The 14,617-nt window shown below is 37.7% G+C and overlaps 1 protein-coding gene across 3 annotated transcripts; it reads left to right on the top strand.

The window, feature by feature from the left end:
• Window positions 1-264: 264 nt before the first annotated feature.
• On the top strand, window positions 265-14,402 carry prkacba (protein kinase, cAMP-dependent, catalytic, beta a). 3 transcript variants are annotated; one of them, XM_076278057.1, is made up of 11 exons: window positions 4,965-5,228; window positions 6,908-6,969; window positions 8,452-8,580; window positions 8,737-8,835; window positions 10,200-10,282; window positions 10,449-10,575; window positions 10,936-11,031; window positions 11,146-11,268; window positions 11,384-11,548; window positions 11,956-12,117; window positions 12,235-14,402. In XM_076278057.1, exons 1-10 carry the CDS (start codon window positions 5,051-5,053, stop codon window positions 12,079-12,081), a joined length of 1,188 nt encoding a protein of 395 aa, XP_076134172.1. In that variant the 5' UTR covers window positions 4,965-5,050; the 3' UTR covers window positions 12,082-12,117; window positions 12,235-14,402. The 3 variants fall into 3 exon arrangements, with proteins under 3 accessions (XP_076134173.1, XP_076134172.1, XP_076134171.1); XM_076278058.1 differs by lacking the exon at window positions 4,965-5,228 and adding an exon at window positions 265-705 and having other exon boundaries at window positions 11,956-14,402; XM_076278056.1 differs by having other exon boundaries at window positions 11,956-14,402.
• The last annotated feature ends 215 nt before the right edge of the window (window positions 14,403-14,617 follow it).

The raw sequence follows: 14,617 nt of genomic DNA, 5'->3' as shown, positions 1-14,617 counted from the left end.
AACGTAATTTGCTTCATTCACGTGTGCTGAATATTTGTGTATGGCGCATGTAGTTTACAGCCCAGATGACTTGTATGTGGTTGTAATCAAGTTTTGACTATTGTTGTTTACCAACAGCACCCATTCAAACCTTAATTTCCATGGCGAGACCCCGCTCATGAAGAACATGCCCTTTTGCGTTCATTGACGACTGTGACGTCAGAGCGTAGCGTCATGTCCGCTGTGGGCTTCATAGATTTGTTTAGGAGGAAGCTAAGCTTAGACAGCTAACGTTTGCTCACTGTTTTCATTGATAGTGTCAAACTAGCTAGCTACCCCACCACTTTCTGGTGGTAGCTGAGGTTAACTCAGTTATGGAATTCTGTCAATGTATACAATGTTAAGTGATGCCAGGCTTGATGAGCTGTCTTCATCAATGAATCAATCACGAGCTATTATTTTGTGTTGCGAGTTGGATCCACACAGTCGATTTTTCGGGTAGCTAGCTAGCCAGCTACCCGGCTAACATTTAATGAAGGTGGCTGGCTACTTGCAGCAATTGATTTTGGGTGGACTAGCGGGCTACCTGAGGACGAGAAAATAAAGCTGTAACAAGACCCACTCTTCTCTTCACCGAGACCTCTGTTTATTTGCTGTCTTTTCATCTTAACTTGTGCATTATGGGAAACGCCGCAACCGCCAAAAGAGGCAACGAACTAGAAAGTGGTGAGTTAGACTGATGCTAGCTAACCGAAGTGCCATATGAGTCTGACATCCAAATAATATCTGCACGTCAGATAAAATGAGTGAAATGTCGTGTCTGCTTTCCAATACTGTACTGTTGACCGGGGTTATGTAGGTAAACAAACATCTCTTATGATGTTATTTTGCACGTTCATACGGTTGATCAGAATGTATAGCGTTAACGTTACATGTGAGCCAACCAACGTTTGATATGTTGGATTCTCATACCAATACTTGCACATAGCTAGCGAGCTATCAGTGACAGGTTGCTTGCTACAGAGATGCCCTTTTAGGCAATTCTGGTTTGACGTCATAAAGTTACCAGTGGGCCTAAATTTGGTCAGCTAGCCACCTTTCCATTCTGAAAACCACCTGGCCCACGAACTATCAGTAGTAATATGCCATTGATCCAGTATAGGGGGTGTCACGGTTTGGTCTGTGTTAAGGCCCTGGCTTCCACTCAAGCCTTAATCAGCCATTTAAGAAGAAATGTAGAAATGTGGTTAAATGTTGCAGTGTTACAGATGCTGCATGCTTCATTTACTTGACCCAGGCCCTGAGGCTATGTGAACTTGCATGACTTGAGATAGCAGTACATGAAGGACAGCAGAGGAATCAGTCTACTTAAAATGCTAACACCTACTTGAAAAATATAAATAATTGTTGAGTGTGAGGCTAGTAAGTTGCATGTACCCTTGCGATGCTGAGAAGTATTTATGTGTCAGACATGTGGCAGCTGTGCTTCACTATTGTTTTGCTTGAATAACCTTAAAATAATATTGCAATCTTATTTTTGTGAAGATGTGTCACACACAAAGTAGAGAGTAGCTTACTGGATGCATATTAAATAATTGACAATTGATGTAAAGTCAGAAATGCACAGAGACTGGGGTACAAATGTTAGGCCTACATTAGCAAGTCTTCTATTAACATTAAAGTCTCACTATGCTTCATATACATTTTTGCAATCGCCATTCATGATAAGAAATGTGTTACATTAGGTTATGAAAAAGGTACAAAAAATAAAATTTTTGATAAGCTGTCATGTATTTGTATAGATCAGTAGGCTATACTGTAAATTGTTTCAGGATGATGTTTTAAAATGTCTTGTGTATTGGAGGATGTTTTCAGTTGTAGTGTATGCTAGTTCCTCTCAGGTTTTTCAGTGGGCCATCTCAAAGAGGGAGAGGCTTATGTGTGTGTTCTGGACTGATACCATAGATAGATGGTTGATGGTTGTAACGCAAGTAACACAAGCTGCTAATTTTGCTTTCTGTGCTAAATAATATCTGGTCACAACTCAGAGTGTGTGTACATGTGTTTATTCTTTGAATGCTAACCAGGGGTAGTTTTGGAATAAAGTAGAAGAATGATTCTAATATGAAATATGCCTAGGTCTATAAATTAAAATACATGCAATAGCATGGCTAAGTCATGTAAACAATAATAATTAGGTGAGTCGAATATTTTGGAGATGCTGATGGATGTTCTCTCTTTCTCCCTCTCAGTTCTCTGATTATTTTGATAAGAAATTAATGTTAGAAGAAACAGTTTATTTAATCTGATAATGTTCCTGTTAGTGTCCGTGTTCCCGTTCCTGTTATTTTGAGATTAAAAATACTCCAATCACATAAATCTACCCAGATACCAGGCAGATCCTTTTCCACTCAGCCTATCCCTGGGAGGTTATTTTGCTTATTATCACTTGTCAAATGTTATTGAAATAACAGTACAACTGGGGGTTGCATTGCTTTGACGTTAAAATGGGAGACCAGGTTAGACTATGTTTTTGTATTTTTATTTACATTTTCCATACTCATTTCACATGCTCATATCCGAAGCAACAATTAGTATAGGCCTACATTTTTACAGTTTTTCTCAGCCACTTTGGTGCATTTGTCAGATCGGAATGAAAATTATCAAAACTGCTTGTTCAAACTCCATATATCATCTTGTCACTTGTGCACATCATAAAAGGAATTTCTCCCAATCTTTAACAAACACCAAGTGCTTTAGAACATCTATGCAACTAGGGCTGGGACAACGCGTCGACGTAATCGATGATGTCGACGCAAAATATGAGCGTCGATTCGTCAAGCATAACGTGTGCTGCTAAATATTTTTAATTTTACACCTTCAGTGTTTTCCATACGTTGACTAATCTGTGGCTGGGCACCACACATTGATGTTCTATGTTGTAGGCCTACTATTTAAATTAAAGATAAGATAAAATAATTTCATTGAGCTGCACTTTTTACTCACACAGCCTTTCCTCGCACCCGCCCGCTCTCTCGTAATGAGCTCGCTGCTCCTCCTCATAGACGCTCCTTCTCTGCATGTGCATTTAACAAAATATTCACGATTGTTGTTGCCACATAGAAGCACTGCATAGAACACAGTGGGCTAAATTGCTATTAAATCCGCTTAGCATCGTGACCATGCTGCACAAATTTGTTCAAAACTGCTGCGTTAAAGTAAATTCTGCTAAGGTCTTATCGCAACATAGTACATTGAGGAGACTAAACTAAGTTAAGTTACAGTATGCAATCAAGCAGTATCTCAAAGCTAACGTTAGAATACTGTTTGGATGTCAAGTTTAGCATGCTTACTGCTTGCTGCTTGTATTCGTTACTCATGCAGGGCTCATTTTATTGACTCTGAATGTTTGCAAAATCCCGATGTAAATGGAAAAGTGTTTTCCAAGACTCAAAAGTGCTTGTCCAAAGGAGAAGAACAACCCGTTATTTGAACTAACTACGTTATGAATTGCATCCACACATCAGCAGCCTTTTAACTGTGTTAAACGTCTTAAAATGACAGGCACTCAATTAGACATACACTACTGAACTTTATTGAATGCTACCTCTGACTAAGAATGCATTATTTTGCACTTGTATAGTCTTTTATTTTGGAATCTTAAGAGCAATAAACATATATTACAATGTTAAAGAATTCATGTTTTTTCATTCAGATATAATTTAAAGAATTCATGTTTTTTCATTCAGATGTATAAGTTGCTATTAGTGAATTAATGGGGAGATAATCGCTAATCGAATCGAAATCGACTGAAAAAATGAATCGTTAGATTAATTGATGCATCGAAAAAATAATCGCTAGATTAATCGTTTAAAAAATAATCGTTTATCCCAGCCCTATATGCAACCAATTGTGTATAAATGTCTGCTGTGGTTATTCCTAGCTACAGTATATGGTCTCCTTTGCACTGTAGCTTAAATGTTATTGTATTGCTGTAGCTGTAGCTCTGTAGCTTAAATGTTATTCTATCGCTATAAGTCACTTTGGATAAAAGCATCAGCTAAATGAATACATGTAAATGTCTGCTGTTTTTTACATTTCCAATATCATGTTGGTCAAAATGCACTATACTGATTCCATGTGGAATAGTCACCCCATAAAACAAATAGGCCTTACTTGATTGCTTGAGTCATTACATCCAAAACTAGTTGTCATAGTTTGTCGAGCACATTTCATACATTTCAGTCCCAGCAGACAGGGACGTAAACATGTATGGAAAGGCCTATACAGTAAATCTTTACAGTGGTGCACAGTTCTGCCCAAGGTGTGTTTCTTATGTGTTGTGGTAAATTTTTCTGTAACTGTAACAATGTCTGTCAACAGCTTGACATACGAACAGTAGAGTATTGTAAAAACTTTGAAACTTATCCAGTTTCTTGCAATCAATCCCGTCACACATTAATGTCTAAATTTAAAAAATACTTGCAGAATAAACCGGCAGAATAAACTGACAGTTTCATTGGAATAAATACTTGCTTTTGAGACATAAATATTTTGAGCAAGATACTCACTTTTGCCAGTAAACCACTATTTGGTGCAGTTTGCACTAATTAGTTTGAGACAAATTGTTGTCTCAAAAACAGAAAATGCACCAAAGCGACTGAGAAAAACTGTAATCAGCATTTTGCTCTCTCAGTACTGACCTAATGACAGTGTCTGAGCCAAAGATTGTTCTAGTCTATATACCTAAAGATTAAAGAATGGTTCATTTTTATGATTTTTAGTTGCAGTGTTGCAGAGTTGTATTTCTGGAACATGGGGCTCAGCAGCATATCTAGCTTAATCTTTATGTTTAGTTCATCAGAACTAATTATCCTGTAGTGAAAAGGAAAAAAAAGGTGCATTATCATTGTCCGGAAGCACAACCAACCACGCGCGTATGGTTAACTGAAGAGTCTTGCAAATAGGCCTAGGCCTACATCAAAACAGGAAGTGTGCGCCGTTCAGACTAGGCCACTTGCAGCTTCTATTCATTGCTTTGGTGGAAGCACTCCTGGAAAAGCGTGAGTTCATGGCCCAAGGGAAAGATCCAAACTTTGGCCAGTCGGTGGGCACTAACACGGCTCTCCAAAAGCTAGATGTGTTGGCAAGCCGCTTTTTTAAGTACCGGAAGGGAAGCCAAGAACAAAAATCGCAAGAAAATGAAGGACCTCTTTTCTCAGAGTACACCGTGAGTTGGGACAGAGCAAGTACGTACGCATAGAACATCTGGTACTGCGTCTTCATTTTGTTACATTGACTGTGCTTTATTTTTTTTATTATTTCCATGTTCAGTTTTCCTAATTTGTCTCCAGTATATGAAATTAGCTGTTTTCATTCACAGGGTTAATACATAAAACTAGCATTCATAGCAAATGTGCTCTGTCCTTACAAATAGTAAAAATAGACATTTTCGGATCTTCACAGTCTTTCTTCACATCATACCTTGCATGGATGAATATACGTATGTGTATATATGGTTTTAATTGTACTGGTTCTTATTTTATTTTTAGCATTCCTTTCTGTTTCAACAGAGATAGAAATGGGTGGAGATCCACCAATATGTGTTTGCTTTGAATATCACACATGAGTTACTCAGTTGCTATTGGATGGTCTCACTTCATATGTGCTAATGCTTCTTCCAGGATTTATATTAGTCATTTTATTTACCAATGTTTCCAGTCATTAAATATATAAAGCTCAGATATAGTTTCATATGTAACTTGTAACTGCACTCAGGAAGAGACAGGAAGTGTTCAGTTAACCACATAGACAAAGACCTCCCCAAATGACTTCTGTTCTTTGCAGACAGTGGCTGGACAGGTTTTTGAAAAAAAGAAAGAAAGTTTCCATTTGTATGTCTCTGTATAAAATTGCCGTCTGCTGGTGTACCTCTGCATATTTCCCCATGTGTCTCACTTTAACTTGTATGTGTTCTTCTGCTGTCTCTTTCCTCTCCTTCTCATGCAAACGCTTGTTGATCTTCAGAACTGTTTGGTATGCTTTTTTTCCTTCCATGAGCTGCACTAAATTGTAGCATGTATAGCATGTTAAAAGTATGATCACATTACTTCAGTGCACCAATAGCCTGTTCAAGGGCACAGATTGTCAGGCTTGTCAGTGAGATTGCTTATTCAGCAAAACGTCTATCCACAGGACTTTGGGTGGAGATGAAATTGTCAGACAAATTGAGAAATCTCTTGGATTTTCATTTTTAAGGAACATTCCAGCAAAGATTTCACTTCACTACCACCAGTCTGTTTCTCTCCTATGAGGTTAGCTCCCTTGAACAGCAGGTAGTTATGTTTGGATAGATCTCTTGAACAGCAGGTAGTTGACCATGAGGAAAACCCTTCTTATTTCTTTTTTGAAGTGATAAAGTGGTAGTTTTGTTACTGAGAAGGGTAGGAGGCTTCAGAACCTTAAATGGTTGAATGTATAGCTGTATTTAATGAAACGGACCAAAACAACAATCTGTACGGTAATTTGAATTGGGGGGGGGGGGGCTGGCTAGCATTTTGTACTGGTAACCAAAAGCAGGTGACCTCATAAGAATATTATCATGTAAAGTGTGTTGGAAAACTCTTTGCTGGAATGATGTTACATCACTATGTCTCACACATCAACACTAGAAGGCAGGTCATAGAGCTTCCTGTTATTATCTGTGTGCTATGCATTTATTAGCTAGTCTACAAGCAATGACAGGTGCTGGATACCTGGACTCATTACTTGTTAGAAATCTCTGTGTGTTCTTAACCTTGTATGTTTTACATAACTTCAATATTTTAGGAATTTGTAGCCGTTTTCCCTTATCCATACCTTACAAAGTTTTCCCTTATCCATACCTTTCAACGTCACCTGTTAATGTATGTTTTTTTCTCTCCTTTAGTGAAAGAGTTCTTAGCCAAAGCCAAAGAAGACTTTTTAAAGAAATGGGAATGTCCACCCCAGGTAAAATAATACATGTATAGACATACTGTACAGGTGCATCTTAAAAAAATAGAATATCATGGACAAGTGGAATTTTTCCAATAATGTATTTCTTTTATATAATCTAGATTCATTACACATACAGTGAAATATTTCTAAAGAATAATCTTGATGATTACGGTTGAAAAAAAACACGGTTTACAGTTCATGGAAATCAAAAATCCAGAATCTCAAAATATCTCTCTATAATCCGATGTGCAGGGCAATGGGCTTTTCCATGATATTGTAATGTGTTGAGATGCACCTGTAAATTATACTTTATTAAACATTTTCTGCGTTGCAATACGCATACTGTAGAGCTGCTCAGATATGGTCAATAGTCAATTGTAGGTTTGAAAAGCTTAAGAGGCATGTATGTATTTGACTTAAGGAAGTGTTATTGTCTCTATATCCAGCCATCAGTCTTTACTCAGCTAAACAATATAATCTTGTATGTAATCATTTAATTGCAAGGAAATTTGCTGTAATACATAGTTTGTAACTATTGTCTGAATGTAAAAATGTTTTTATCGAAAATAGTGACTCATAATATTAAAGGCTGTGGTTCTGAAGGTGTGAGGCCTAACTCAAAGCAAAAGTTTAAGTAGGAATTCACTGAATTGTAGGCATGTCTCTATGACAGTACGGTGAGTTTTTAGGTCCATTGTTACACTTTTACATAAATTCATATTTGTGTTTTTTTTTTTTTTTTTCATCTGTCACTAATGAAACCCATTGATTCACATGAAACACACATTAGTAGAATAATATTTTACAATAGTGTGCCACAGAATATGACTATAACATAAGCAGTAATTTAGCTGTTATGATGGTTGTTGGTATACCTACTTTCTGTACATTCAGCCCTTCTGTCTAAGATGTGTCTCTCTCTCATCTTCAAAATATGCAGTTTAAACTTGGCACCATCTGTGTGTGTGTAGTGAAACTGAAGTGACCCTTATGTGCAAGAGAACAGAATTCAGCAAGCCCCAAATATTATGTTTTCAAACATGAAACATATTTTGATCAAACTCATAATGATTTTGTTAGTACCTTGTAGTTAAAATTACATCAGAAGCGGTAGTAGCTCACGTTTGTCAATAGACTCCTACAGGCCCCTAGACACATCACACTTTCAATTTACTTAACTTAAGGTTAAGTCAAATAAACATGCAGTTATACTTCACAACTGACATTACTCTTTTTCCTTTTGTAGAACTGTCATGATGTCGCTCTTGTAATTATTCTCAAAGACAGCTAAAGTCATGTAGCCTTACAGTCCAAGTCTTATCTGATGTGTATAGGCCTGTATAGCTCATCTATCTAACCCACTTTCTGATAGCACGACCCCACGCACTTAACCTCCTCACACACAGCCACCACACCACATACATGTGATTTTGTCACTTCGTTTTGACTGACGTGAAGTCTGAAGTGTGCTAGCCTCTGTGATCTTTCCTCTAGAGCACAACGCGACTCGATGACTTTGACAGACTGAAAACTCTTGGCACAGGCTCCTTCGGACGCGTTATGCTGGTGAAGTATCGCGCTACAGACAAGTACTATGCAATGAAGATTCTGGACAAACAGAAAGTATGTTCATTCTGTTTGTTTTTCCAGCATATATTTCCCAGAGTCCTAATTTCAGCCAATCAAAAGAGTGCAAGAAAGTTTCTTCTCTCTGTCATTTTATAGCAAGTTAAATTGAAGTTAGATTGAATTGATCTTTTCTTCAAATCTCTTCCCAAGGTGGTGAAGTTGAAGCAGATAGAGCACACCTTAAATGAAAAGAAAATATTGCAAGCAGTGTCCTTCCCATTTCTTGTAAGACTGGAGTATTCCTTCAAGGTAAGAGTTCAGCATAGCATAGTCTATGATTACCGTTAGTCAAGTATTGTTTTTTTCTTTTTTTTTTTTTTTAATTATGGAGACTTTGAAAAAGACATACTAGTTAAACACTGTCATTACCCTGTTGTGAGGGCTGGACTACACCTTCAAAATGAGATGTCAATATCCTGCAGGTTTGAAAACCTGTGTTTGGCTATTTCAATTCAGCCCAACTCAATTTTATTCATATAGCACAGATGAAACAGTAACAAGGCTGAGACCCCTAAAGCAAATCATAAAACGGATGTGTTGAAAATAACACAACTTGTGTTGTTTTTTTAACACATCCCTATGTCCAGATAGGGAGAACACAGTTTTTGTCGTTTCTAACACAGTTTGTGCTGTTTTAAGAGTGCACACACCCCCTAGAGCCCCCTAGAGCAAACACTTAAGTGACTGGTGAGCAGAACAGTCCCTTTTAACGGGAAGGAACCTTGAGAAGATCCTATCTCATGATGGGGGCCCATCTGATTGGGGCTACCCAGGTAGCATTGCGGGAAGAGCACTCCCCAGGTGGCGTGAAGCTTTTACAACGGCCTCTTTATCGTTCAGCATTTCTGTTTCTATTGCACCAGTCCAGAAATTGTATTGAAAGGGGTATGGGGGGATAGAAGGGAAGTGAGAGGAGAGAATCAGAAGCAGCAGACACATTAGCTGCTTTCAGACATACGTGTAAGTCTGCATGTTCTGCGCATATATCAAGCGGTTGGGCCGTATATCTGAACAACATATCCCAACATTTGGAACTCTGAACTTACACTACTCCCCTCCTAGTTTCGGACGGACATTATGTGAATGAGCTCATATCTGAACAAAGCGAATAACATGCAGAGATTCTGTTCATGTGCGTCGGTGTCGTTCACACATAATGTCCGCATAATGTCCGCATGTAAGCATCATATCTGAATCACCCAAAGGGTCAGACATCCATTTGACAAAGATCCGCATATAGTGCGGAGGACATGTCTGAAAACAGTTCAACAATTTAACAATTCACACACACACACATCAGGATAAAAAACATTAACATTAGCGTGCATGTGTCATTCTATGTACACGATGTATACAAGATGCACACATAATGTATTTAAGACTGATAGTGGATACAAATGAAGAGTGAGCCAGCATTCAAAGTGTTTCCTGTATGAAAGCTTAGTGGGAATGCAGTGCCTTCATGTTACACTGTGCTATGAAGCATTCATAGGCTGGCACACAGTATATATGTATAATAAGCAGAATAGGAATTGTGCATTGCAGTTTACCCCTAATTCTGTTACTGTGTGAATGAAACTGTCCATTAATAGTCTTTTGTCAAACATTTTTAGGACAACTCCAATTTGTACATGGTGATGGAGTATGTTCCAGGTGGGGAAATGTTCTCACACTTGAGGCGAATTGGAAGGTTCAGGTAAACAGCTAGCTACCTTAATTAGATTCGATCCTCATTCAACTGTGGATCATTTACATTAACTCTAATTCAAACCTCTCTGATGTTGTAAAGAAATGCTTTTTCCATCTGTTGTGAGCCAGTTAGTTGTCTGTGCTTACTGTGTATCTCCCCCTGTGTGTTCCAGTGAACACCATGCCAGGTTTTATGCAGCACAGATAGTTCTTACGTTTGAGTACCTCCACTCGTTAGACCTCATCTATAGAGACCTGAAACCTGAAAACCTTCTCATCGACCAACAAGGATACATTCAGGTAAATCATCAATCCAACAGTTTTCTTCTCTATAGACTATATGGTCATTTTTTGTGAAGAGGATCTTATATTTGGACATCAATCACTCAGATTTTTTTAAAACATATGTGTATCTCTCTCTCTCACACACACACACACACACTAGCTTACACAAATTGAATGCCATATTCCACTATCAAACTAAACATCAGTGGTTGCCTTTATGAATATAAGACTGAATATGTGAACAGAATTCTTCTTTTCTAACACTAGATGACTAAATAGTCCATTCTAGGTATATACTCTTGACTGAATGTCCATTCTTTCAACACTCTGGAGTTGCTTGGGGTAAATCACTTCCATAATGATTTTCTGTTTCAGGTCACAGACTTTGGTTTTGCCAAAAGAGTAAAAGGTAGAACCTGGACCTTGTGTGGGACTCCAGAGTACCTGGCCCCAGAAATCATCCTTAGCAAGGTAAGGACAGAGTCTGTTAAGTACAGTACACATGAAAGTTGGCCTTAAATCAGGTTTTGGTTCTTCATTACAATCTTTAATTAATGCTTTTGTCATTCTTTGTTTGTCCAATAGGGCTACAATAAAGCTGTGGATTGGTGGGCATTGGGTGTTCTGATCTATGAAATGGCAGCAGGATACCCACCCTTCTTTGCTGACCAGCCCATTCAGATCTATGAGAAAATTGTGTCCGGCAAGGTACTGTAAACTATATGCTGACTGAGTTTACACTCTGATTTGCAGGTTGTATTATGAAGGTACACTTCAAAGTAAACGTTATTTGAGATTTCTGTGATTTCTCCTGCTGTTACAGGTACGATTCCCATCCCACTTTAGTTCAGACCTGAAGGACCTGCTTCGGAACCTGCTTCAGGTGGACCTGACAAAGCGCTTTGGAAACCTGAAGAACGGAGTCAACGACATCAAAAACCACAAGTGGTTTTCAACAACTGATTGGATTGCCATCTATGAGAGGAAGGTGTGTGCCACTATTTATTTCCATACGTGCCATCATATGAACAACACTGCAGTTATTTTACCCTCAAAGAATGGTTTCAAACTAAAGTTAATTATACACTGACTTATAACAGGGAGAATGGTGTCTGCCATTGACAGCGTGCATCCAGAATGCTTGCTATTGCATTATGTAACTTTGTGGTACTGAGCAGAAAAATTACCCCTTTCAGCAGGCTTCAGCGTACTGGGTTCCACTTAGCATCATTTTTCATGGAACCCTGCACATGGTAAAATGATGCTAAAGGGATAACACAGTATGTTGAAAATTGACAATAAGGGGTAAATGCTTATTGCTGCATTTTACATTCCTTACGTTCATTTTACAATTCTTACGTATTACAGTACATACTAATCATGTCCATTTCCTAGGTGGAGGCCCCCATTATACCAAAGTGCCGAGGACCAGGGGACACCAGCAACTTTGACGACTATGAGGAGGAGGACATTCGTATCTCAGATACTGAAAAATGTGCTAAGGAATTCCTTGAATTTTAAAATTTAAGAATGAGCAGGACTCCATTGGAATTTGAGGTATTTTGATTTTGTTTAATTTTGTTTTTATGTTAGTTTAATTTATTTTATGTCAAGATCAAGTTGAGACCATCATATATATGTTCAGACATATGCCTACTTCCTTCATTCCATAAGGCTGAATGAGATCTTCAATGAAAAGATCTTTGTGTGGATTTTGCACAGCCTAATACCCAGGCATATTACGGAGAAGCTAACCTGGCTGCAACAGAAATCTGTCTTTTTATTGCTTTTTCATAGTCATACCCAGTGGTATTATTAACCCCTTGAGAGAAAAATAAGTAATTGAAATAGACACTGCATCTATGAACCACTCGAATGAAATGATGCACATGTGGCTTTCTGTTTTTGAAATAACTTCACTTACAACATGGTGGTGCACATGTTTTGATGGGAAATTGTAGTACAGATTGTTTGTTTTCCAGCATCAGTTGCCTGTTACATAGTAGTATTTTTTTTTTATTATTATTATTTTTTTAAAATATATTTTATTATTTTTGTTTGCACTTGTTACAGGACCATCTGTCACATTACCTTTATTATCATTTTGCACTTTATGTTTGTGTGTATGTGTATAGGTGTGTCTGTTGTAGGGGTGTAGTTTATTAGAAGTTCCACAGTTCTATAGTATTACAGTACTTGAGCCATTCTACTGGGCATTTAAAAGATGGGATTTATCATGATATATTAACTTATTCAATCAAAATACTCTCCCAGTTTTTAAGCTAATGAGATTCACTCTGTTTATGATTCTGACATTCTATTACTACTATCAGCAGGTTCACATTTCAACATACATTTAAAACAGTCAAAATTAACTAGGAAAGACTGATACTGAGCATCTGTATAATATAACAAAAAGCATTTGCGATAATGTATTGTATTATTTTTCTCCATTATCCCAAAGGTCTGTGTTTTATGTCTGTGGTGTGGAGTGTAGATTATGACCAAAAGTGAAAAATAATACACTTGAATGAAGGAGTTTTCAGTCACACGCAGCTCATTTCAAACCTTTTTCCTGACATATTCTACTTCTTAAGCACTGTACAGAACCCCCACACCCCCCTCCCCTCTCCCCTCACAGACCAAAACCATATCAGTGAGATAATCCCTCATGTGCACATGTGCTTCTCCTGTCATCCACAGGGTGGGAGTTTTCAGAGCAGACGTTCTCATTAGCTATGATAAGATATCGTAGCGCAAAAATTGACTTTTATTTTGACAGGAATGTCAAATGTCATTAAAAGTCTCTTAGTTTCCTCCAAAGATGTTTTGGGGCTTGTTATATATGTATACAATATGTGGTAGAGCAGATATGCTAAGGCACACACACACACTCCCGTCCTGGTCTTCTTCCAACTGCAACATTATGTACTTAAAGAAATTTGAGGGCAAGTGACCTTGCATAGCTGAGTTTTCATTTTGATTTTAGTCTGTTAATGTTGAATCATTTCAGTTTTTAAATGTTTATCGATATCTAATAAATGTACATTTTTGCAGTCATGGTGTATTTAATTTCACCATCAAGCTGTTTACTTGCAGCACTGTAAGTAAGCAAAGTATGTTGTCAGTAATCATCAGAAAAATGTGAGATTTTTTATTCATTTCAAATGCCTAATTTCAGTTCTGACTTTTTTTGACTGACCTCTGTAATTAAGTAATGCCACCTGGTAACCTAGCGCTGTCCCGAAAAAAAACTATACCCACATTACCCTCTTCACCGCTTTGTTTTTTCTCTTACAAAATGGCTTCTGTTAGAAAATGATCAGTTTCCTTTTGTATAAACTTGAACTGAAATCTGAATCTGGGGCTGGATTCTCAAAGTACTTGTGAAAATTGTAAGCCCTCCAGTTTCTGCTACAGGGGGGACTCCAGTGTTTTCCAATATTTTGGGTGCATCTTGAGATGTCATTGGTACTGTCTGTGGTCATAAAAAGTGGGTTTATGTGTCAGCTGGCATGTTATTGTGACAAAATAGGCCTTGTCCATATACTGCTGAATAGTTGCTGCAGGAGTCTTAAATGCTCTAACTATCAAACAAAAAATGGATGACAATTCAAGATGAACATTAGTACAGTGTATTCCATATAGTTTTGTGAGTAGCTGATTTGTGTTTTTGGAATAAATCATGTAATTACAGGGAATCTGAGACTAACGTTTGTGGATTGTTACCATGACTTGTCATCTGTCACATACTGTAAACCCACATAACCTTTATTTCTCATAGGCCTACATGGTTCCTCCGTATGTGCATTTTCCCAATAAAAACACAGATGTCAAAACCATTCTCAGTATCTCTGGTTTATTTGTTTCCTCTCACAGGTGAAGATTTCGCTTGATTTCATCCAGACTTTTGGTGAAATCACACATTTTGATATCTGAGACATGAGTCCTGATTAAGTTGGCCTGTGTTGAACATAATACATTTCCCTCACGGGATCAAAAGAGTATACTTAAATGAACATGGTCATGTAGGGCTAAGTCATGATTCGAAGGAAAC

The sequence above is a fragment of the Alosa pseudoharengus genome, unplaced genomic scaffold, assembly GCF_046254945.1.
Source record: "Alosa pseudoharengus isolate Yale_2024_CS ecotype anadromous, Long Island Sound unplaced genomic scaffold, YU_APseudo_1.1 YU_APseudo_1.1_scf_11, whole genome shotgun sequence".
Lineage (NCBI taxonomy): Eukaryota > Metazoa > Chordata > Actinopteri > Clupeiformes > Clupeidae > Alosa > Alosa pseudoharengus.
The sequence above is the reverse complement of the archived record's forward strand: the minus strand, read 5'-3'. Positions and strand labels throughout refer to the sequence as shown.